General features: G+C 37.2%; 1 protein-coding gene across 2 annotated transcripts; it reads right to left on the bottom strand.

Moving 5' to 3' along the window:
• Positions 1-1,207: 1,207 nt before the first annotated feature.
• On the bottom strand, positions 1,208-24,240 carry osbpl7 (oxysterol binding protein-like 7). Of its 2 annotated transcripts, XM_044337272.1 has the most exons (23): positions 23,615-24,240; positions 19,151-19,366; positions 18,181-18,324; positions 18,037-18,090; positions 17,841-17,954; positions 17,619-17,759; positions 17,402-17,525; positions 15,001-15,119; positions 14,774-14,863; positions 14,495-14,518; positions 12,313-12,463; positions 12,005-12,108; positions 11,735-11,903; positions 9,870-10,016; positions 9,572-9,708; positions 8,573-8,710; positions 7,523-7,586; positions 7,283-7,361; positions 6,443-6,587; positions 6,154-6,304; positions 5,096-5,222; positions 4,854-4,976; positions 1,208-3,230 (listed from the first exon to the last, which is right to left on the bottom strand). In XM_044337272.1, the coding sequence occupies exons 2-23, from the start codon at positions 19,280-19,282 to the stop codon at positions 3,122-3,124; spliced, it is 2,586 nt and encodes an 861-aa protein (XP_044193207.1). In that variant the 5' UTR covers positions 19,283-19,366; positions 23,615-24,240; the 3' UTR covers positions 1,208-3,121. The 2 variants fall into 2 exon arrangements, with proteins under 2 accessions (XP_044193207.1, XP_044193208.1); XM_044337273.1 differs by lacking the exon at positions 14,495-14,518.
• Between the last annotated feature and the right edge of the window lie 401 nt (positions 24,241-24,641).

Genomic DNA, 24,641 nt, shown 5'->3' with positions numbered 1-24,641 from the left:
AAGTGTATTTCCAGAGAGTTTACTGTATAATATGGAGGTATGAAGAGTCAGGGAGGGAGATCCGGCAGGTTGAGCTACAAGCATGTTATTTTTTTGTGTGTGTGTTATCCATGTGCACTGTTTATGTCAAAGGAGCAATAATGCTCTTTTGAGTCCTTCATTAAAAGCTTATAAATAAATTGCGATGCATAAATGAATAAAAGAAGAAGATTTTTGAAGGGGAAAACTGTTATTTATTAAAAAAAAAAAAAAGGTGGCATACTTGTGTATTGTACTGTTCTTTTTTTATTCATGAAATTAAAGCTTAAACATGATAAATCTTTGTTTGATGTGTTCATTTAATTTAATTATGTTGTTCTGAAGGCTGAATGACTGAAAGCAGTTATGGAAGCAGATAATTACCATAATATTTTTTTGAATTATATCAGCAACTGAATGCCAAAATTTGACATTTAATCACTACTGAATACTCAGTGGTAAAAATTTAATTGCATAGAATTTATTGCACTGAAATATTTGACTTTGAAAACCATCTTTCTGTGTTTATGTGTTCTGAGTTTCACTTTGTGGAATTCACCAGATTCACTTTCAATTTGTGCAATTTCAAAAACTTTATTTCCAGTTTATATTTATTTTAAGGTTCTCAAATTCAGATTCCCTTATGTGTGTCCCTTATGTTCAGATCTGAATATCTTGAATCTTAACGTCTTCATTAATTTGAGAAACCAGTTTTTGACTTGATTTTTATGAGTTTTTAGATCTGACATGTGCTAACTGAAATAGAGCAACTTGAATACAGCTTTTGGATATTAGGCACATGAATTTTCTGTCTTAATTTATGAATCCTATAAGAAATATATACTGGAAATAAAGTTTTCACAAAAATTTCACAACTTGAAAGTGACTATTGAGAATTTCAACATTAAGTCTTCAGTATTGATTCAATTTCAAATTTTGGTATTCAGTTGCTTATATATTTCAAATTATAATGGAAATTATTTGCTTCTATGGCAAATTACTTTTAAATAACTTGTGAATACATTTTAAAATGTTATATATATATATAATAATTCATTAGTGCCACCATTTATTTTCATTTAAATATTTTGGGTAATAATGATTTTGTTTTAAGAATGTCAATATCATTTTCAAACAAAAGTCCTATTTAGTCTATTGCAGTTTCAATAAATTCAATTCCTCTCAGAAATAAAAACACAACTGTGACGTCAACAGTTTAATGTCCTGTATAAATACAGAGTGTACATGTTTCCAACCAGCTGGATACTTCTTTCACTATTAATACAGCATAATATCTTCTTTCCTCTTTTAAATATCCGTATGTGTCTATAATGAATGTTAATTGTTATTTTCATATAGTTACATGTTCAGAAAAATCAAATAAAAAACAATAAAATATTGTTTTTATCGATGTTGCACCACCACATGACCAAAGTATTTAGACAGATGCTGTCTTAAATTTCATCAACGGGTCCCATCTCGATAACAATCATCTTCAGCATCATACTCAGTTCTTAGTAATGTGAAGGCTACAGATACCAAGTCGGAGTACTTCATATGCGGTACGTTAGTATTGGTGCACATCTAGTTCACTGATGTCTAGTTATTGTAAATATATAGTAGCCATGGGTGGATTAGCACAGAAGGGGATCTGTCTTTAAAGGACAAGGCTGGAGATTTTCTATATTTTTCTAATTGTGAACAAATATCATGTGCAGAGTCAAACCAACAATGAACTGATCCACTTACAAGTATTGTGTGTGTATCGAAAGCCCGATATATCTTATTCCAAAAACACATTCATGAGCCACACTGCTGCGCTGGGTGACATGTTTCTTCATCACAAAGATTATGGTGACAGTCGTTTGTGTAGAAATGGCTCCAAAGAGTAATAACAGCAATCATGTTTTCAGTCTCCGGAGAGTAGTTCTGTGTGCACCGTATCACCTGCTCTTGACTTTGTACGACACTGTAAATTTCTCAAAGAATTTCAGTACAAAGTCAACACGTTGTGATATGTAGCACAACAAGCTAGCAAAGCTGTAAACAGAACCGCGCTCCCCCACATCCTCCTCACATTGGTTTGTCTGCCTTGCACAGAACTACTCTCCTGAGACTGATAACGTGATTAGTTTCTAAACAAACTAACACGACCAAACTCTTTGTGATATAAGGAACATGTGACCCAGTGCGGTGGCGTGGCTCGTTGGTGTGTTTTTAATAGTTTTACAGAGGTCAACGGCACAGAAGAATATGATATATCAGGCTTTGGATACACACACAATACTTGTGAGTAGATTAGTTCATTGTTGGTTTGACTGCACATGAGATTTGTTGACAATAAGAAAAAAAAATTTAAAAAACGCCAGCATTATCCTTTAAGGTAATTTAGCTATGAATATTCCTAAACAAATTTGCAATAAATCAAATTACCACAGAGCAGTTGTGCCCCCTTCGTAGGTCAGGGGCCTTTGGGCAGTTGGCCGCTTTGCTAGATTGGTAATCCAGCCCTGACTACAGTACATGTATACAGTTAAATATTTGTACTCATTATAAAACGCAGTAAGCTGGTTATGAGGAGACATTATTCGATTGAAAGTTTACATTTAATACACTAATACAGTCGGCCTCTTTCTAACCTGACAGACAAATGCAATTTTGATAGCTTAAAAAGGGTTTTCATTTCAAGTAATCAGTTCATTTCAAGTCCTGGTCTGCCGAGTGCGCGTCACAAGTAGAGTCTCAGAAAACTGTGAAATTCTCAAAAATGAAAACTTAAATATGTTCATTAAAGTCATCTAAAAAAAATAATAATAAAATGCATTAAAAAATGTCTCTTGATAAGAGTGGTCGTTCTGTTTTTCTTCACCTGAGAATAATGCATACTGGATACCTTCACTGGTGACTTTCTAGTAGGACTAAGGGGTCATGAGGGTTCCCATGAGCCAGTCATGGGTGTACAGAAAGGATGAGAAGAGATCAGCACGATCTCCGCTCTGCTAATGATCCCCAGAGCGGTTCATATATGCTGTCCAAATATCCACAACTGATATTTTTTCCATCTCTCTCTCATGGTTTTGTCTCGTAGCTTTGTCTGTTGTCCTCACCACAGAATTATGTTTTCAGTATTTGCAAAACCTGGATTCTCTCTGAGCTTCCAGTATGTCCCGTTTGTCAACCAGACGTCACGACCACAGGAATCTTTGGCTTTCCTGAAGAAGAAGGAAATAATCATTTACTAACTTGCTATAATTCAAGTATTTGCACAAGAACATGGTGAGAAAACCAACAAAGAAGAAACATGTTTTTTCCAGCTAAACTACTATATAAATTCAATGGGTTTTGAACCATTTCAAATGTTGTCACTATAGTCACAGTTGTGTGTAAATTAGGTTCCTTCTTGAAGAATGTTTTAGCTTTGTTTAAGTCATTTATGCTGCATTTTATTTCTACTGGGTGCCATTGTTTTATTGTGACTGTATTGCATATTTTGTTTGTATTCTCAGGTCAATGAAAAACAAATAAACAATCCAGACTCAGATAAATAACCTGACCAAGTATTTTGAATATATGGACACATTCATGCAATCAAACATTTAGGTTTAACATTTAGTATTTAGCACTGCCTGCTACAAATATCAACGGTGAAACAGTTGAAATGGTCATAACATACAAATACCTCAGAGTTGAAATAGACAATAAACTTAACTTTGGCAACTGTGCCAGAAGAAGGAAACTGCAGCAGAGAACGCACTTTTTACGCAAATTAACCATTTTGATGTAAACTGTCGGATTTTACAAATGTTTTACACATCGGTACTTCAGAGTTTTCTGTCGTTTGGTCTCATGCGCAAAAAGGACCAAGCTAGGCTGCGATGACATATCCGGAAAAACACAAGCACTGACCAAGAAACAACCACCAAACACCAAACACATCCTCCAAAAACTAAAAACAATTTTACAGGATTGTACCCATCCCCTTCACTGACTCGGGGAAAGAAAATTTTATAAAGAAGACTCAAAACATTTAGATACAAGAATTTTTTTATCCTTAAAGCAATCAGCCTGTATAACATGCAGGTTTAATCGACAGGTCTCTCTGCTGGTCACTTGCACTTTTATATCAAATTTGATTTTACTGCTTTTTGGATTAACTGTTTTAATTTAAGATTCCTGTATTATTCTGTCTCAGTGTGATCAAATGTGCTTTATTATGATTATGATGTGGTCTTATTGGGTATTCTATTGTTTTTACTGTGGTTGTTTTTATGATGTTTTTATGTTTAATCTAGTATTAATAACAAAGTTCATAAAGAATTATTGCTTTATGGTCTTTATTACTAATTACTAATTATTATTAGTTAGAAAGTTTATACCTTGTATGATGATAGATACAGTATATAATAGTTAGTTAATATCCTTCCATAAACAGGATTATAAAGAAGTGAACTAGAGCAGCAATGATTAGTCAATTGGTCGATCAATGGAAGATTAATTGACAACAAATTGTTTGAAGCATTTTTCAAGCAATAAGATCAAATATTCTCTGGTTTCAGCTTCTCAGATGTGATGATTTTGTCTTTGTCACATGTGACAGTAAGTTAAAAATATTAAGGTTTTGGACTTTTGGTCTGACAAAACCAGCAAACTGCAAACATCACTGCGAGCTCTGAGAAGTGTTGAATGCCATTTTTTGGCATTCAACACACTTTTGGCATTCAACACTTTTTTTTAATCACATTTTATAGACTAAACAATCAATAAATCGAGAAAACAATCAGCAGATTTATAGATGATGAAAATAATTGCTCTTTGCAACCTTTAAATGAACTTACTTGAAAAAACGTGGAGTATGCTCTTCACCCTTTTTGGCGAGCTCTTTTCTCCTCTCCCTCTGAAATTCCTCTAATTCATCTTTTTTATTGTCTGCTCCTTCCACGTTCCCCTCCTCCAGCATCCTGCAAGAGGGTGGAGAAAAAATGTAATAAATAAAAAGATATTCATCACTTTCTGTATCATCTTGTTTTGTTTTTTTTTCTTGCACATTTGAAGATTTCACATGTCCGGTTCTGCTCACCGCTGGTCTGGGCGCAGGCGGCTGTCTGTAGGAGGCAGGAAAGGCCTCAGGTCTGAGGTGAGTTCATTCAGCTCCATGGCGAAGGTGGAGAAGCCGTAGTACAGCAGGTGATCCTTCGGCTGGGGATCTGCGGGGTGACAGAAGCTTCTCAGATGAGCTGCTGTACAAATGTGACGCTTGGCTTTATGCTGATCAGGAGTTTTGGCAACAGGAGCGCTTAAACATCTCACTTCTATTTAAAACTTCCACGTCAAGAGTAGATAACTTTGAGTCTCGGCAGTCAGTCTAATTACATCAACACGTGACACAGAGGGCAAACTAAATCAATAAAGTTTATTGTATCATTGAAAAAAGCATAAAAGTGTGAAAGTCTGATTCCATTTAAGCTGTCGATAAACTGCAAGAGTAACTGTGAAGGAAATTATGATAATTAGAAGTTTACTATAGGAGAAAGCACTGTATTATGATATTAATGTTTTAATGATGATCAGTCTTGTCTTCAAAGAACATGATGTACTCTTGACTTGTCTATTTGATCTTTATATGTTGTAATCACATTGTTCTGTTTTTAAGTGAGATGTCTCGCCGAGATGTCTCAAACCTTGTTTGTGTGCTGAAGGTTATATCTGAAGGTTACATCTAAAGCGCATATTACACGGTGACCCCGATTCTAAGAGGTGATTGTTAGAAAAGGGGGAACTAAATGCAAGAACTGGAAGTTGTGCAAGACAGGAATGACACCATATATTGATTATCTTGCAGGAAACAGGTGTCTGCAGACAGAGAAGAATGACACAACACAAGCATCGTGTGTCTGTGTTGACGGTTGTGTTAAGAGAAGGCTGAAAGTGTAAAATGTTTGTGTGAGTTGATCAATGTGCTTCTCCTTCACTACAGAGCTTAGGAGGCCGATATGTGTATATTTTATTAAATGCAGTTGGACTGCAGGAAAAGAGTATGTCTCTGGTATTTAATTGCCTTTGTCACCTAACTAGAGAAGCTGATATTTCAGCTGCAACAACGTAACAAACATGTCCTAAGTCTTGTTTTGGACTCACTTGGCTTCCAGACGCATTTCGGAGTGGGCAGAGTGTCACAGAAGATGCCTTCATGCCACAGACCTCCGAACCGGTGAATAACACTCCCGCTTTGGTCCAGCACCGTTCCCTGCACCTCGTTCTTGTTTGTTTCTGAACCCCAATAACGAGACTACGACAAAACAAAAACTTTATCGATCAAATCTTTGTAACCAAAACACAACAAAGTCACATGCAAACCAAAAAGAAAAGGACAGAGCAGAAAGATTTAAACTCAGGGTGTAAAGTAGCATCTAAATATTTAACTCACCTTGACGAAGGTGATCTTGCAGGTGCAGATGTTGCTTTTGAGGTTGCGGATGGTGACCTCTCCGTAATGCTCCAGATAGCGCTGCTGACTGAGGACGTTATGGATGCAGGTCACCACTTTGTTCCACTCGTAGTGGTCTCCATACCTGCATAAGGACACCACGGTTCAGCAAATTTAGTCAGTGCTGAAATCATTAGTCAATTAATTGATTAGTTAATGGACAAAGCATTAACGTACAACCATTGGCTGCGGCTTCTCAAATGTGAGGATTTAAGGCTTTTCTCTGTTTTATATTATTGTAAACTGAATATTTTTCAAATTTGGACTGTTGGTTGGACAAAACAAACAATTTGAAGACGTCACTTTGGGCACTGGGATATTATGATTGTGACATTTTTCACCATATTCTGACAAAAAAAAGTAAACGACTGAAATTAATGATGAGATTAAATCATAAGTTGCAGCTTTAAATTCAAGTGATTCTTCCAAAATATATCACAAGTCACATCAATTTTATTAGGCATAAATTATGACATGACATCATTAAGTATACACAGTCTAATGAAGTGGATCTGTCCGGCATCATGAGCAGATAGTTTAAGTTTGTTCGGTTTGTGGCTCCAGAGACTGAAAATGGTGATATTCATAGAAAGTATTTCATGCCTCATTACTCCAAACTGACTTCTAACACAGATATTCTTTATCATTTCACATAAAATATGATTTGCAGTTACACTTAATGACTGGAGTCACGCCTCATCAAGCAGAGACATCACTGGAAATTTGCAAATACAAACAGTGTAATGTGAAAATAAAGCTCTTTTTTTTTTTTTTTTTTACCTTGGAAGAGTCACATTCACCATCCCTGTTGGCAGAATCTCCAGCGACTTCCCCCAGAACTTATTTTTCCATCGCTGGTCTGTTATACAAATGACAAAATACATTACCTGCATGTCAAGAAGCAGCTTTTCTTTACATTTTAAAAAAAGTAAAGTCGGGAGGCTGACACACCAGAATTCAAGATTATTAACTGAAGCATCAAAAAGACAGACTTTGATAGAAGAAGAGGAGAAGTCTCACCTTGCCAGAAGGAGAAGTTATCTGAGTCTGCATGACAGGCGGAGATCGGAGGATGGTGACAGACCTGGTTAAGTAAAAGACAAAGAGGAAATGAAAAAAAAACACCAAAATCACAACTTTCAACAACTTCACAAATAGTTTTTAACTATTTAATCTTAAACAAAGAGACTGTACCTGCATTTATGTGCCTTTCCTTGAGCGTTACATAGCAACTCTCTTCCATAGCTGTACGCTTAGATGTGCAGGACTCTTTATGTTTTAAAGATCATATAGGAAACTTTGCCATGACTTAAATAATTTACTTTAAGATCCCTTCTAGAAATATTTTAAGACATAAAAATCCTCTGCTTGGAGAAAGAAAAATATCTCCTCTACTATCGCATTTAAAAATCCAGAATCTATTAATCAGTTTACTGTCCTCATACTATGACTTTAAATCAATTACTTTATTAGAAGTCACTGTATCATGATTCTTAATAATAATTATAATTATTGTCTTACTCTTGAATTCTGACTTTTTATTAAAATACAACATAAATAAACGTCTTTCTTTGATAAGCTGACTTGCAAATCTGCATAACAAGCTGCTGAAAAACACCAAATAAACACACAGTTAACTAAATAATAATCGTATAATTAATAGCCTAAATATCAATGTGCCTTCCAAAAACAATATGTTACTTAGGAACTACGGTACACTGCTGAGCAACTGTTTAAGTAATTAATTGCTCTGTGGAGAAATGACATTTAATTATTTTCCCTTAATGGCTGTCACTTCTAAATAAACGATATAGGCATTTCTGTTCATTTTTAATAACATGATTAGTTGCAGTGATTTTATTAGAGCAATAAATCATTCAGTGTTGACTTGTGCAGCTCGGTGTGGCCAAGCTGCTCAATGAAACCGCTCTGTAATTAGTCTTGATATTGCAAGACAGGATTATGGAGGCTAAACTGTAATCCCCATCACTTTTTCACAGTTTTAAAGGAAGTTTCTATGGATGACAAACCGAACCAAAGATATTGTGTGATGAGTTTTCTGCTGGTTACCTGCTCACTGATGAGGCGGAAGGCCCGATCCTCTCTGATGCACTCATAGGTCTCCCCCAGCACCGGGTTAAAGGGCTTGTAGCGGTTTCTGAACGTCGCAGTGGAGTAACCAGAGATGGCAAAGGCAGCAATGTAAACCTGCAAGACACATCATACAAAAAATAATTTATTTCCACTTGTTTTGCAGATAACATGGACAATTTGGTGAAATCTTTATCTATATTATTTATTTGCCAATTTCACACTATTCCACTGATCAACAGTTGGCAGGATAGTGTGTAAAGAAGTGCAGCAAAGCTCCAATAAAGGCGGGAAAGAAGAAGACTGCAAGCTAGCAAACATGGATGTAAAAAATGCAATGATTAGCCGATTAATCAATCAGTTGCCAACTATTAAATTAATCTCCAACTATTTTAATAACCGATTAATCATTTTGAGTCATTTTAACAAGAAAATGTCCAAATTCTCTGAGTCCAGCTTCTCAAATGTGAATATTTTCTGGTTTCTTTAGTCCTCTCTGACAGTAAACTGAATATATTTGTGTTGTGGACTGTCACCTTGAGCTTCGGAAAACAGTGATTGACATTTTCCGACATTTTTTGACATTTTATGGACCAAACAATGAATCAATTCATCGAGAATATAATCAAAAGAATAAATCAGTCATGAAAATAATTGTTAGTTGCAGCCCTAATTTTAAATAGTTGCATTCAGGATGTTTGTCAGACCTTAAGGAAACACAAAAAGCTTTTTGGTGAAACACTGAATGTAAACAGAAATTTACATTTACAAGAAAACTCAACAAATTGGCTTTTACTTCACTCCTTTACTGTTATTGCACAGATGCAAAACTTTTTAGGGAATTTAATCAACATCTAAGCAGGCGCAGATTCATCAGGATTTCTTCTGCATCATCAGCAACAACAAATCTGCTCAGTAGTTTGACACTCTTTCCCATCTGTCTAACAGATATGTGTACATCTGTTTGGACGGTCTCACCATTCTCTGGTAGGGGTCTGATGTGTTGTTGGCAGTATCCAGTAGCTCACTGTACTCCAGCTCCTCACACAGCCTCTGCAGCAGGTTAACGGGCTCATTAAGAGCTGCGGGCATGGACACTCGAGCCAAGTCTTTACCTGAGCAGAAACAGCATGGCAGCCTCAGAAATCTTCAGTGTGTTGAAAATGAACATGCTTTGGAAACTTTTTCACGTTAATTAGGACTTCAACAAAATTTTGCTGCACATTTTTCCTGTGTAAATGCAGAGGAGTATGGCTATATCAATACCAGTCCATACCTATGTTATTGTAGAGGATAGCCATGAGGCCCACATGGCTGTTGTCTGGACAGTGAGCAGCCAGTGTGGTTCGGCGTCCGGTGCTCTGGGGAACAACGCTGTTAGGAGACCTGGAAATGCTAGCATGGTACTTCCGGGTGGCTGATGCTGTAATGTTGATGAAATGAGACAATTATAATATTGATATTATAATTATTAGTCAGGCCTTACTCTGATCTTAATAAACACCAAAACAAGGGTTAGGGTTAGGGATTAGGGTTAGGGTTAGGGTAGAGTTAAGGGTTAGGGTTAGGGGTTAGGGTTAAGAGTTAGGGTTAGGGTTGGGTTAGGGGTTAGAGTTAGGGTTAGGGGTAAGGGTAAGGGTAGGGTTAGGGTAAGGTTAGGGTTATGGTTAGGGGTTAGGGTAGGTTAGGGGTTAGGGTTAGGGGTTAGAGTTAGGGTTAGGGGTTAGGGTAAGGTTAGGGTTATGGTTAGGGGTTAGGGTAGGTTAGGGGTTAGGATTAGGGATTAGGGTAGGGTTAGGGGTTAAGATTAGGGTTAGGGGTTAGGGTAGGGTTAGGGGTTAAGGTTAGGGGTTATGGTTAGTGTAGGGTTAGGGTAGGGTTAGGGGTTATGGTTAGGGGTTAGGGTTATGGTAGGGTTAGGGGTTAGGGTAGGGTTAGGGTTTAGAATTAGGGTTAGGAGTTAAGATTAGAGTTAGGGTAGGGTTAGGGGTTAGAGTTAGGGTTAGGGTAAAGTTAGGGGTTAGGGTTATGGTTAGGGATTAGGGTTAGGGGTTAGAATTAGGGTTCAGGGTTAGGGTTAGGGGTTAAGATTGGGGTTAGGGGTTAAGGTTAGGGTTAGGGTAAAGTTAGGGGTTAGGGTTATGGTTAGGGATTAAGGTTAGGGGTTTGAATTGGGGTTCAGGGTTAGGGTAGGGTTAGGGGTTAAGATTAGGGTTAGGGATTAGGGTAGGATTAGGGGTTAAAATTAGGGTTAGGAGTTAGGGTAGGGTTAGGGGTTAAGGTTAGGGTTAGGGTTATGGTTAGGGGTTATTGTAGGTTGGAGTTAGGGTTAGGGGTTACAGTAGGGTTGGGGTTAAGATTAGGGTTAGGGTAGGATTAGGGGTTAAGGTTAGGGTAGAGTTAGTGTAAAGTTAGGGTTAGGGTTATGGTTAGGGGTTATTGTAGGCTGGGGTTAGGGGTTAGGGTAGGATTAGGGGCTAAAATTAGGGTTAGGAGTTAGGGTAGGTTTAGGGGTTAAGGTTAGGGTAGAGTTAGTGTAAGGTTAGGGTTAGGGGTTAGGATTATGGTAGGGTTAGGGTAGGGTTAGGGTTTAGAATTAGGGTTAGGGGTTATGGTAGGGGTTAGGGTAGGGTTAGGGGTTAAGGTTAGGGTAAAGTTAGGGTTAGGGTTATGGTTAGGGATTAGGGTTAGGGGTTAAGGTTAGGGTAGAGTTAGTGTAAGGTTGGGGTTAGGGTTATGGTTAGGGGTTATTGTAGGTGGGGGTTAGGAATTAGGGTTAGGGGTTAGGTTAGGGTTAGGGGTTATGGTTAGGGGTTAGAGTTAGGGGTTAAGGTTAGGGTTAGGGTTAGAGTTAGGGTTAGGGTTAGAGTTAGGGTTAGGGGTTAGGGTATTTTTTTGAGGTTATATAGCTGTTTTCGACCTTGGTAAGTTTATCTTTTTGTTAAAAGGTCATCCATGATGTGTACTGATACAACTAGCAGTCAGAGTAGATGAAACTATTACAGCATATGTTTAAAAATAAGATATTTCATTACATTTGTGTCATTTTCTGCCTCCCATATCCAACTCTACTTTATTTTTCACAGTTGTGGTCCATGTAACCACATGTCTTTGCATGGACGAGGTTTCTGATGTACCCACCATGTCCTTCCTCCGGCTCCGAGTTGGTGGTGCTTCCATCACTAAGTCCAGATTCGTCAGACACCTCAGATGAACTACCGCAAAGGACATCATCGCTGGCGTCAAAATACTCTGCTGCCGAGTCTGTTACCGAGGGAGGCCCGTGGGATGGATGTGTCGCTGCTGCGGGCTACAGAAGGGAGAACAAATAAAGCTCAGCATCAAAAACAACAAAGTTTTTATGATATGTGCCAGAGAATCTGAAGATGACAGGTGTAGCATGAAGCTCACCTCAGTTAACGTGTTTGACTGGGGGACGTTAGTTTCCCAGACTTCCTGCAGCTTCTGCCTCTCCTGCGACAGAGTTTCATGCACCGACTTCAGAGATGCCAGCACTGAGAGGGAAATATGGATACGTATTAATTTCAGTTGTCTCTGAATATTGACTTATACATGAACGTTTTTATCTCTGAGGACTTCTCTCTCTGATCTTATACTCTATCTCCAGTACTATTTCCCACCATCTCTCCTTAGCGCTGAACTCTTCATTGTTCACCTGTTTGTAGAGTATATACTGTATGCATGACAGTGTCTCTGACCTCGTAGCGACATGGTGCAGATATCCTGCTGGATTTTCTTGCCCTCGGGTGATGTGGCGACCGGAGGGGACAGCTGAGAGTAGACGTAGTCGGGGATGGAGGGGACTGATGCACCGAGGTGAGACGAGCTGCTCAGGTGGCTGGAGGACAGCTGTGGAGTGAACAGAAGAGGGTGAGGAACATTTGTTTCACTGGTTGATTAAACAGGTTTTCTATCAGTTGAAGTGTAAAGATGTAAAAGTGAAAGTGTCACTGTTTAGTCAATATTTTGAACACTCCATTCTCTTCATTTTTTTTTAATATGTATGATTACTTGACTTTTGTGGTACTTGTATTTTCTCTTAGTTATGCACCACAAAATCAAGGCAAATTCACTGCATGTGAAAATCTACTTGGTAGTAAACAAGTAAGTTTCTGATTCTGTAACTCATCACAAAAGGTTATTACATTCTACTTCTTAATGAAAAATGTAATTGCATAAAACCCAATATGTACAAAGCAGTATCGGCCTCAGACTATGTGCAAAACAAGCATACATTTGATTTTGAACATTAGAACAGATTGCAGTACATTTTGCATTAACAGGAAATGATGCAAGGCCTGTTCTGACAGATATCAACCAAACGAAAAGTTCAGAGCCCTGTCCTCACTTTCAAAATGACAAATTACTGTAGCTGTATTAGTTTACTGTGAGTAGCTCATCATTAACATTTAGTGTGAAACTGATGGGCTAAGAACAAAGTGCGAAGAATGAATGATTTTGGTCGTGCAGTGATCATGACTAAACATTTCCTTCCATGTTGTATGCACAGTCTTATCTTTCAAGTTACTACATTTGCAAAAAAAAAAATAATATCATTAATTTAAATGAGCCAGGATCAGAGCTCATGTGTCGGATGGATATGAAGCATTCATCCGCTAACTCAGGAAAGTTGCATAATAACTGAGTTGAATTACATTATATATACATCCATTAAAGTTGGGTTTAATCACACTGAATGACTTCGGCTGATGTGAGGCGTCCATGATTGCTTGGTTTTCAGACATGTCCATATTATTAAGTGCCAAGTCGGATATATGAACACTATTTACAAGTCTCCAAAGCAGCAAGTGTTTGTTATAACTCCAATTTAACATGAACGCAACATCACACTCATTGGAACAATTAATTTTTTATCATAGTTTTAAGAAAAGATAATCTCCCACACAAAGTGTCCCAGCAGCAGAAGTATCAGAACAGATGCTTTAGTAAATCTTTTTTTAATTAAAGAAAAGCAACTGTAATATATACATTATGAACATTTATTATAAATGAAGCATGAAAAAATAAAAAGCTAAAATAAAAGGTGCTAAATACTATAAAGAAGGAAGTAGCTGTAAAAATTAAATACAAAACTTGCACTTGAGAGGCTAAAATTGTGTGGTGGGTATTTATTAGTGGTAGTTATTAGTGTTGATTTTATATACGTAGTAGTGACACTAAGTGGATTATCCAGGTGAAAAGAATTTAATTGACTTGACCTCGATGGAGCAGAGTTGGCATTAATGTCATTAGTTACCTGTGCTTTTCCTGCAATGACAAGTGAAAGTGAATGCTGAGAGGGACATCGCAGCAAGGTGTCTGATCTGTATTATTCTAGTCTTCTAATCAGGGGTTTATTTACAGCTGGGACACGTTAACTACAGTTTTATGGCTCAGGCGTGGACCTCTAATGCCACAGCCCTGCAGGTTTTTAGGTGTACACAAAACACTATTTGTTTGGCGTGAATGAAAACCTTTAAACCATTCAGAGTAGCTGGAAGGACAGACAAACAACACTATTCAGGTTCCTAAAGAAGGAGATTGAGAACTACTGATCTAGTTTCTAAACTAATTGCAAGTACAGTAATAGATACGGTTGATCTATTAATTTACTCTACAACTCTAATGTTTCTATAGATCAGAATAATGTCATTGCTCTGTTCTGTTCTCTGGTACATAAATAAGTTTTATATGTTGAATAAAACAGTGCTTAGTAGGCCTGACATCTACAACACCAAAACAGAACACATTTACCATTTTAACATGAAAAAAAAACATCTTTTATGTCATTATTTATGCAGTCACAGTTCATTTTTGGGATGGAAGTCAAAACACAGAATAGATTCAAGTTGTCTCACGTTCTGCCCATTGGCCACTCACCGATTTAGTAATCCCACGAATAGGCTTTGGATCAGAGAAAGGCCCCATGAAGTTACTGGAGGTCTGACGTGTCAAATATTCAAACCCAATATGCTCTACAGATTACCAGTAATGGAGTTAATTTATGATTTCAATGGAAAAACCAGTTAGTAGGTTGGAAAAACAGCTAAAACATTAATATCACATCATATCAAATCAATGTACAAATGTGAAAACAATGTCAGTCATGTCTGTTAGGCTAAATACTAACAGACAGAGTGAATGACAGACCATTCTTACCATTCCCAAGGCCTCTACTCTGGACAGTGTGCGAGAATGACCCCACATCTTCCCTGACTTCTGCTTTTTCGGCTTCTCAAGTGAGAGATTCTGCAACAAAATATAGAGAAAATATCACAGGATATCCCCATAAATAATGTTATTTTAATGCGATGCTGCCTTGAGAGGAGGAGTGATTGAGTCTTGCTGTTGACTTTCTTGCACTATTAAATTCAACATTAGTTCACCTGTATGCTGATGATGCGCTGCAGGTCTCCGTTAGTGAAAGTCTGGCCTGCCTCCAGCGCCTGCAGCCTCAGGATTAAGCGATTTAGCTCAGAAAGATCCAAATGGCAACGGTTCAACTCTGAAAGAAAACATGAGAGGTTTTTTTTTAACATATCAAGTTTCAATGAGTAATTAGTCAGATAACTGTGGTCCTGATCACATTTTAAAGTTCAACTGAAATCACATTTAATCTTTGCTCTCAAAGAAATGCTCCTTGGTTCCTGGCAGGCTAAGAGAGACAAAGTAAACAAACTACTGTAGCTGCAAGTCATGGACAGACAGCATGTTGCTAACAGGGATTTTGAAGATCAGCAACCAAACCAGCATCTAACAGATCCGAAGTGACATTCCCAAGTACGTTAATATGCTGTTTAATGTGCTGCAGCTAATTAGCTATCTAGCCTGCTAACTGACATTAGCGGTGCACCTTTCCCCAGTGAATGTTTGCTCAGTGGCTCGTTCAAAACAAGTTAAGCTGCAGGACAAGACGTGTGTTCATGTTTGTAAGTTAGATAAGGGAGAGACTTTAACAGGAAAGCTAATGTTTGTTGTTCAGAGTCTGTAGCTCTTGTGTTGTGTAGCAGGATGCTATCAGGCTCAGTGTGACTGTCTGCTCAGACTATAATAGAACAAGACATAATTTATTTATTTATTCAAAATAATGTAAAACTGAGCAGCAACATCATAAAATCAAAGAATTTTAAACATAAATTTCTCCCTTTTAGTTTCTGATTTTTTTCTCAAAGGAGAACACAGGACAAGTGATTAACAGAGCAGATACAGTATGTAGCTGTAGCAGACAAAAACAAAGGCAATTTAATTTCAATTGGACTTTAAGGAGAAAAAAAGATTAGCAAGGATTTCACAAAGCCAGCTAGCATTAGCCTACTGTTGGTTCATGTACAAGAAAACTGTTCCTGTGAATATTGTTACACATTTATGTCTGTTTAAACATTTACGTCTGTGCTGTTTGAAACATTTCAAGAGTGACTGAATGGCAGTCCAACAGTAAGAAAGAGGTCAAAAACATGACATTCACTAACATTTAAAATTATTATCAGCTTCTATTGGATATACAGTATCTAAACATGTCACATAATTTGGGCATGTTATTAAAATATTCTAAAGTATGTATAAAGTATGTAAAAAATAAATTTTTTATTATATTATACTTTGCTTAAATTGTGTTATTTTCAACAGACTAACATTGACTAACATAACATGCACTTTAATTTATTAACGATATATAATTAGTGCACTTAAAAATACACTTCACTGTGCTGTTTTGAGATACCATTAAGCTAATTTGAACACACTTTTTGGTACCTAATACAGATACACTTGAAATCTATTTTAAAGTTACTCGGATTATATATTCAGTGTATTTTTTTTTACTTAATTTGATTATTATATTGTAAATATATTTCTTGCATCAAATGTGTACTGCAAGTAATATTAAAAGTGAAAGTGTGTCCGATTTAGGGGGAACTATTGGCAGAAATGATTCATAAGTATGTTTCATTAGTGTGTAATCACCTGAAAATGAGAACCGTGTTTTCGTTACCTCAGAATGAACCCTTTATATGTAGATATAGACATAGACATAGACAGACATAGTGATACCAGATAATCAGAGATCTCCCCGCCTACCGATTGTTTGGGGATTTCTAAATTCATGATAGTTAAACAATGGTGACATACACCCCTTACAGTTTATCAAGGACAAGCCTTACTGGAAATGAAGCTCTTCCCCCATTATTCTAGAAAGACTTTGGACTGGTTCTGCAATGCACATGTTAACAGTGTTAACAGACAAACCAAACACTGGCTCTGGAGAGGGCCTTTTGCATTTTTCAGGTATTCAATTGATTGTAAACTGCAACCTCACTGCTAGACGCCACTAAATCCTACAAACTGGTCCTTTAAGTATATACAAAGCACTATTTTGTGAGCACATCATCGGTACAAAAACATGTACTTAAACACACTTAATTACAACTTAATGGTATCTCAAAAATAGCAGTCAAGTCCAGTATGTATTTCAGTATGTTTCAAATTAATTACATATTGTTAATATATTAAGTACAATATAAGCATGTCAACAGCACACACAAGTGTATTAATCATGAGTGCACATGGAATTATACTGAGTATACTGCTGCAATTTAGTATAGTTATTTTTTTACAAGGTTTAGATTTTAAACCAGAAATAAAAATATATATACACCACACAGAAATGCAAGGCACACTTCCATCAGCTGTTTTCCTAAACTTTCTTCCAAACCTTATTCATCATTTGTTTCCTCCACTATAAGCTTGTAAACTTTGTGTCTTTTGCAGTTGAGAATCTATGACAAATACCTCGAACACAGGTGTCTGGAGTCTGACTCTGCTGCAGCCAGGCAGACACTTTACTGTTGGCAGCCGTGTTAGCTGAGGGCAGCACTCCTGACGCTCCCGCTGAATCCGCCACACCTGCAGGATTCTGGTGATGTGAAAGCAAAGGGAGTTCATTTAAAACACACTTTCAGTCACTTGTAAAGAACGCTCTGTTACATTTGACTTGTTTGATAGTCACCAAATCTCCATTTCTCTGAGCTGTGCCATGGGAGAAAGTCTGGAGGAAGCCGCTGTGAATGTGTGCTGCCTCGTTCTTCTTGTACAAGCGGTGGGCTTGTAGCTTGGTTACCCAAATGTAGAAAAGCTCATGGCTCTTTGCCTTTCGAAGACAAGAAAAGTCGTTTTAACATGAAAGTACGCAATTTCTTTGCTTGAAAAATAGCAGGATCATTAAGTTTACCTTCATGTGATAGAGAATGTCCCCTGCATCCAAGTCAATCCGATTTGACTTCTTGTTAATCGACATAACTGCAAGGCTAACATCTAAGGAGCCCTGGACTCTTCCCCTTGATACCTTTAGAGAAACAGCAAATGTTAAGGTACGTTCACATATAATTGCTCCAAAAACAACACTGTAAAACTTAACATTCACTTACATCTTGTTGACTTTTGCAGTACCGCAAGATCCCTGCTTCCAAGACAAAGTATCGCTGAAAAAAAAAAAAAAAGTCTTTTTTTAGAACTGTTTTTAATTAAAAGTCAACATCTAACATAGACAACAACGTGGACGGATTTCTCACCTTGTGCCAACCTTTAAGTGGCCACTTCCTCCTCTTGAGAAGATACCCTTCACAGATACCCGGAGTGGTCATATCCTGAGGATTATCGCTTCCTATGTACATTTCTGCCTGAAGATCGTCAATCACTTCCCAATCTTTGATGATCTATTAATAGCATGACCAGGGAAAAAAAACACTGGATTTAAGACAACTCGTCTATGTTACAAGATTTACTCTTTTGTGTTTTAAGTGTGAGGTCGGTGTGATTTGGGACAAGTGTAAAGTGAGCCCCATTTCTTTTTCTATTGTACACATTATGACGACTCAAGAGTATCAATATTTCATGAAATAATTCACCAAAACTTTGAAATATTCTGGTGTACAGATGCAAATATACTTAACTGGAATAATTGATTTTCAAGAGTTTAAGTGACAAAACTTTGTATCAAACGTGAAGAAGAAAGCAAGACTGCTCTGATTTCCTAGTGGGTTAAAATTATAGATGTTAGATTTACTCTAATCTATTAATTTTCCTTGCAGACACGAAGGTCTGAAAATCTGATCATGTGAGAGGTTTTCTTCTTTCTTTTTGGACGCTTTTAAGTGTTGTTTGAAAATGTGTGTGCTGAATTGTGAACATGTTTGTAAGGTCATACAGGTCAGGCTTAGTTTTAAGCATGATACAGTGACAAAAAAATCAACATTATGGTCATATTAATGCTTACTGGGTGGTGTTGATTCACTGCAGCATCATTACTGCATTTCACATAAATTAGCCGAAGCATCGGCTCACTAATCTCAGTGGAGTCATGAAAAACAACCACCGTAATTCAGAGTGAAAACTACCTAAAAAACCTGAAACTACAACTAAATATTATGTTATTCTGGGCCTTGCGGTTGTGATTCTAGTTTTAGAAAACATGCCGGTGAGAAAAAGTTATTCGCTACCTTTCTTTTGAAGATGAGATCACCTGACTGATGTGAGACTCACCTGCCTGGAGTGGCGAGACGACAGAGTGCTACTGCTCCGAGAGTGAGAGGGCTTGTTCCACGTTGGCGATGTCTTCTCCATGCCGCTCGCCAGCGACTGGCTGCGATTGAGCGAAGACCCGTATGAATCCATGTCGGAGCGCAGACCTCAGACTCCCTTCCCTGCTGTGATTGGCTGCTTGTTGAGAGAGATCTGATGTAATCTGCTACAAGCCCCCTGAAACGACCAATGAGAGAATTATATTATTTTATTATATAATTAATATTACGCCTCCAGTCTGTATTACAACAAATAGGAACACACATCAAAGTAGTTTTCCCAGATGCATTTTCAAGAATGTAAAGAGAAATGTGAAGATTTCTGAGGTATGACTGCATGTAATGATTATTTTTTGCATTTCAATTTATGTATTAATTATTCAACTCATTGATTAATTGTTTGTCTACAAAATGTCAGAAAAAAGTTGTTGTCATAAAATTGCTTGTTTTGCTAGCAAACAGTTCCAAAAAAGGAGATTTTAGTATCTACAATCACAAAACAAATGGGCAAACTTGATCTGTTGATGAAGATCAGGCGATATGATCAAAAGCTCCGGAATAGCTATTGAATGGACCTTGTGATGATATTCATTTAGTATAGTATAAGTATATATATATATATATATATATATATATATATATACTTATATATATATATATATATGTAACAAAGAAATTCTCATATTTCAATATTTGAGAAGGTGATAAATAACTTGATTATCAATTAATTGATGAATCAATTAATTGGCAAATAGTCTCTGAGGAACTCTGAGAGAACTGTGTGCTGTTGTAGTAAATCTTTCAAATAAACTGCATCTGCGATTATCAACATTTTGCAGAAACTCAGCTCTGAAATCTTGTACGTGCTGTTTGATATTGTCCCTTATGAGGAGCCGTATGATGACACACGAGAGCAAGACAGACAGAGCTGCACGAGCTAGAGCGAGAGAGTGAAAGTGTTCAGCTTTCAACAGAAGCAGGAGACGAGGTCGGACTCTGTGTAATCCAGTTACCTAACTGAGGTAAGAGCTGAGCCCTCGGGCCAAGCCTGTGACGCCGTAAATGCTACCTGGATACTCTGCATATATCCCGGATCCTCATATAGATCAGTCTGGATCCTAAAGTCACCCACACTGTAAAACTCACTGAGTTAAGTTAATTCAACTAGTGATAAAGCCAATAAACTAAAAGGTAGTAAATTGAATCCATAACAGTCAGATTTTCTTTACATTTCTAAGTTTGAAGAGCCTGTTTTTTATTTTTTAGAAGAGCTTCTCTGCACAAAAACAACACAAAATACCCCTGAATTTGATAATAACCTTCATTGTGGTTTTTATTACAATGAAAAGAAACAACCATGACTTAAAGACAAACAGCAAATCACCTTGTAGAACTGAACTAAACAAAATAAACCTTATATTATCAAGCCATTTCATATCTTTCTATTATTTATTTGTTTTTTGTACAATGCTGTCGTGTTTTTGTAGGATTTCATCCTAGCTTTATTTATTTTACCTTTACTACTCATAATCATGTCTGTGTCTTAATTTAATTGTGTTTCTCTGTCTCTGTAAAGCCCTTTTATCAACATTTGGTTTTAAATGTGCTCTATCAATAAATTTAACCTGACTGCCAAATGTGTAAAAAGATTCAGACAACAGATATGAGAATATGTGGAAATGTAAACAGTATATCTCCAAATTAATGAGGCTAAATTGTTTGTTTACAGATCATCTTACTTGAGCAACTCCGGCTTTCTGGTCTGATGTGACTCCTGTAATAAAAGTAAGCAACTAATGATGATGAATTATGAAAATGATAAGCTGATTCTACAACGTGCTCAAGTTAAAAAGAGGAACGACCTACTAAGATACAGAGTCTCTTGTCATTCTCGTGGTTTTTGAGTCACTGAGTTATCTGTTCATCTTCTCGACATGGGTGGAGGTGCTTAAAAACCTTTATTCAGTGCGCAATATGTTCCAGTCCACTATCTCTGAGCAGTATGATGTGTATTTTTTTATCAGACTGTGACAGAGAAATGTTGATAATAATGAGAACATAATGTACTTTGTAATGCGGTTGCTGCTGTGATGATGATTTCCTGTTATTTTGTCCCCCCCATGCATTTAAACAGAAAAATATTCAACACATTTGTAAGAAAATTGATTCATTTAGTGAATATATGGATCTTTGTTTGACCAGGTTTACAGTATAATGTATAATGTCACTGAATTAACAAATATTCCCGCTTCAGAACAAAATTGCAATACAAAATTTTGACAGAATCCCAGAGGATCCTGTACAGCATGATTTGCACATGCTGGTATAACGGCTACAGTTTGTGGCACCGTGGCTGATACCACCTGGTAGGAGAGGATTACTGACCTTTGCTTAATTGGTTTTTCAAGGGATGTTTTTAGCAACTTGTCACTTGGACAAAACGATCACAAGCCAGAGAGAGCTGACACAAACACACACCCGTCCTACGTAGGGCTGCGACTATTTTTATTAATGATTAATCTGATGATTATTTATGATTGACGTTTGTGTCAGGAAATGTCAGAAAATAGAGAAAAATGTAACTTCTTAGAGCACAAGATCCAAAGATATTCTGTTTACTATCATGTGTGACACAAAAAAGCTTAAAATCTTCACATTTGAGAAGCTGCAACGAACAATTTTTTGGCAAATATCCTTTAAAAAAATGACTAAAATGATTATCCGATTATCAAAATAGTTGCTGATTAATTTTCTGACAATCAACTAATTGATAAGTCGACTAATTGTTGCAGCTTTAGTCCTATGAAACCTTGAAATCTCAATCTTTGCAATTGAGGTGATTCAGAATTAATGTCAAAAGGTGTTTTTGCAGTAAAAGCAGGAAAAACAAACTATTTCTTCTGACTTATTAAAACTTAATTCTTCCATTGAGGCCTGTAGCAGAACATGTTTATCAGATAGTGACCAAAGTTTTATTTGCATGAAGGAAACAAACCACATTTGTGCCTTTGCAGCATTTAATTTGTTTCCGCTGCCCCACAGAGTTTCTGTATTTATAATACTACGGAACAGATTCAGACTGTGTGGAGATGTAACCTGTGAAACAATGAGAATATAGGTCAAACCAACATCTCTTTAAATCTGGGCAGAACCAGCCCGGCTTGCTGTTATGTTATGTAAGAGCCTGGAGGAGGAGGAGGAGGAGGAGAGTGACTGACCTCAGTGATGGAAACAGGATGAAAGGATTTGCAAGTTTCTGAGCTCGCTTACTCAAGGTAGGAAAGATTCTACGAGTAAGAAAATGGTTTTTGATCTGATTTAATGGAAGAAAGTTCCACAAGTTCCTAACTGAGAGTGCTTCATGCAAAGCTTCTGCACAGAAAGCAGGTCCATGCAACTTTTTTTTTTTTTGCAAATCTCTTATTTACAGCATGAAGAACAATCCCACTCCAAATAATAATTTTAAAATGCAAGGCGGCGTTTACTGGACTGTTCAAAACAGACAAATAATTCCTGGTCAGAGAGTCATTTGCCCTCATGTTTGACCCAGAAGAAAAGAGATAACATGCACTCAGATTAAATGACGTCAAGAGGACATCATGAGGAAATGGTAGCCAACAAAACAAGCTGAAGGTAGCCTTATTGGCAACCGCCAAAAAACTGCATCATGCCAGAGGATGGAGTTAAGATATAGAGATTATGGTGGTTAAAATCTCTTTTCTGGTATAAAAAATATGACTAAAAACACAGAAACTCCGCCATCAGTGAAAGAGAACACATTTAATGGGTCAAACTATTATTTGTCAACCTTAATGCAGTACAAACATTTTAAGCGAAGAATCTCCAGATTATTTATTTACTAAATAAAAGCAAAAATATGTTTAATATATGAAAATAAGAAGTGAGAAGATGTTTATAATCTGTCACCACCTGGATGGAAACACATGTCCTTCCAACAGCAGTAAAAGTTTGTGATTGAGAGTCAATTAACTGGCAAACAGGAAACAGCTAAACTGATGTTTTTTAGTGTGAATGGTTCATTATTAGCAGTCTGGTTGATTCACGTCCTTGGTGACGGTGAGTTGGGGGTCACTTGAAGACCTTTTGGGCTCTTGTGAACTATTCAGGGCCGCACAGGCTCTAATCTAAAGCCCATTAAGATGTCAGTGTTCCAGCACACAGTGAAGAGGAAGTCCTGACAAATTCAACCAAACGTTTTTTTTTTTTATTATGTTTTAACATCATGAACAGGTGGCCACAGCGCATTCACTACAGGGATTACTGCGTATTAGATGTCATATCTAAATTATATTAATATTCTAATGGTTTTGTTCGATTGTTTCCATCAGAATTTAACCAAAAGTTTCACATTTCAGTCATGTTTTCAGAGATAATTATTCAAACACACACACGAAAAAACTCTTACCTGAAATTCACCTCCGACTCTCATCATGTATCGCGGTCAAACGCACCTTGTAAATCCAACAAAAGTGTCGTTTGGTGTTGAAGAATCTGAGTGAAATCACCATCTCGACGAACAAATTGTTTTTCCATCGAGGCGCGTTCAGTTAAATAAATAAAGTTAAAATAAAGAAGTCAAACCTACATGTTACATCCACAGATGATCATTTATTCTGACCACATAATCTCTGCGGCCGTGCCCTCTCTGTCGTCGGGTGACACGACCAGCCTCCAAATCCAAGGAGAGCTGCGCGCCGCAGGCAGCGCGCCGTGCGCAATGTGTCCTGGGCATTATCCGCATTAACTGGAATTACACTGAGTGTCTAGCAGGGATGTAGTGGAGGGTAAATCTAGCCAACCTCCAATCACTCTGCACATCTAGTTTACTCGTGTTGAAGCTTTAAAACAGGGTCGCAGGGAGAGGTAAATGAGGCTTCATCATACTAGCAGGTGGTGGAATTTAGAGGATGTGGTGTTTAAATAGCAACATGTGAGATTAATATTTACTGAAACATGTGATTTTTGTTTGTCATGCACTGCTGTTGCTCATTTTAATTCAACATCACACACGGTAGACATGGCAGATGGAGCTTTCCTCGACTACTGTTTGTTTTTTGCTAAATATGTCAAAATTAAATGATCTCCAGACATGTGGTGATTATTCTAACCTGATAATAGTGATAATATGCACCAAATTTCCCCTAAAAGAGAGTTCATGTTGTAAAATTTGTTTATGAAACTGTGATAATCATTGCTTTTGCAGAGGAGTGAGGTGCTGAAGTGAGTAATGTCTGTCTCTCCCAGAAAAGCAGGCCATAATAGACTAACTGACCCAGATTAACATACTGTAATCTGCAGATTAACGTGTCAGGATATGTGACCACTTGTGTTTATTTTGGCTGGAGTGGTTTTCATGATGCTACTTAAGGCCTTACAACAATGCCGCCACACCAGCTGGTACTGTACTGTACACGTCTCAATCAGCTCAATGC

Source organism: Thunnus albacares, chromosome 20 (genome assembly GCF_914725855.1).
Source record: "Thunnus albacares chromosome 20, fThuAlb1.1, whole genome shotgun sequence".
NCBI lineage: Eukaryota > Metazoa > Chordata > Actinopteri > Scombriformes > Scombridae > Thunnus > Thunnus albacares.
This window is presented reverse-complemented; position numbering and strand designations above follow the sequence as displayed.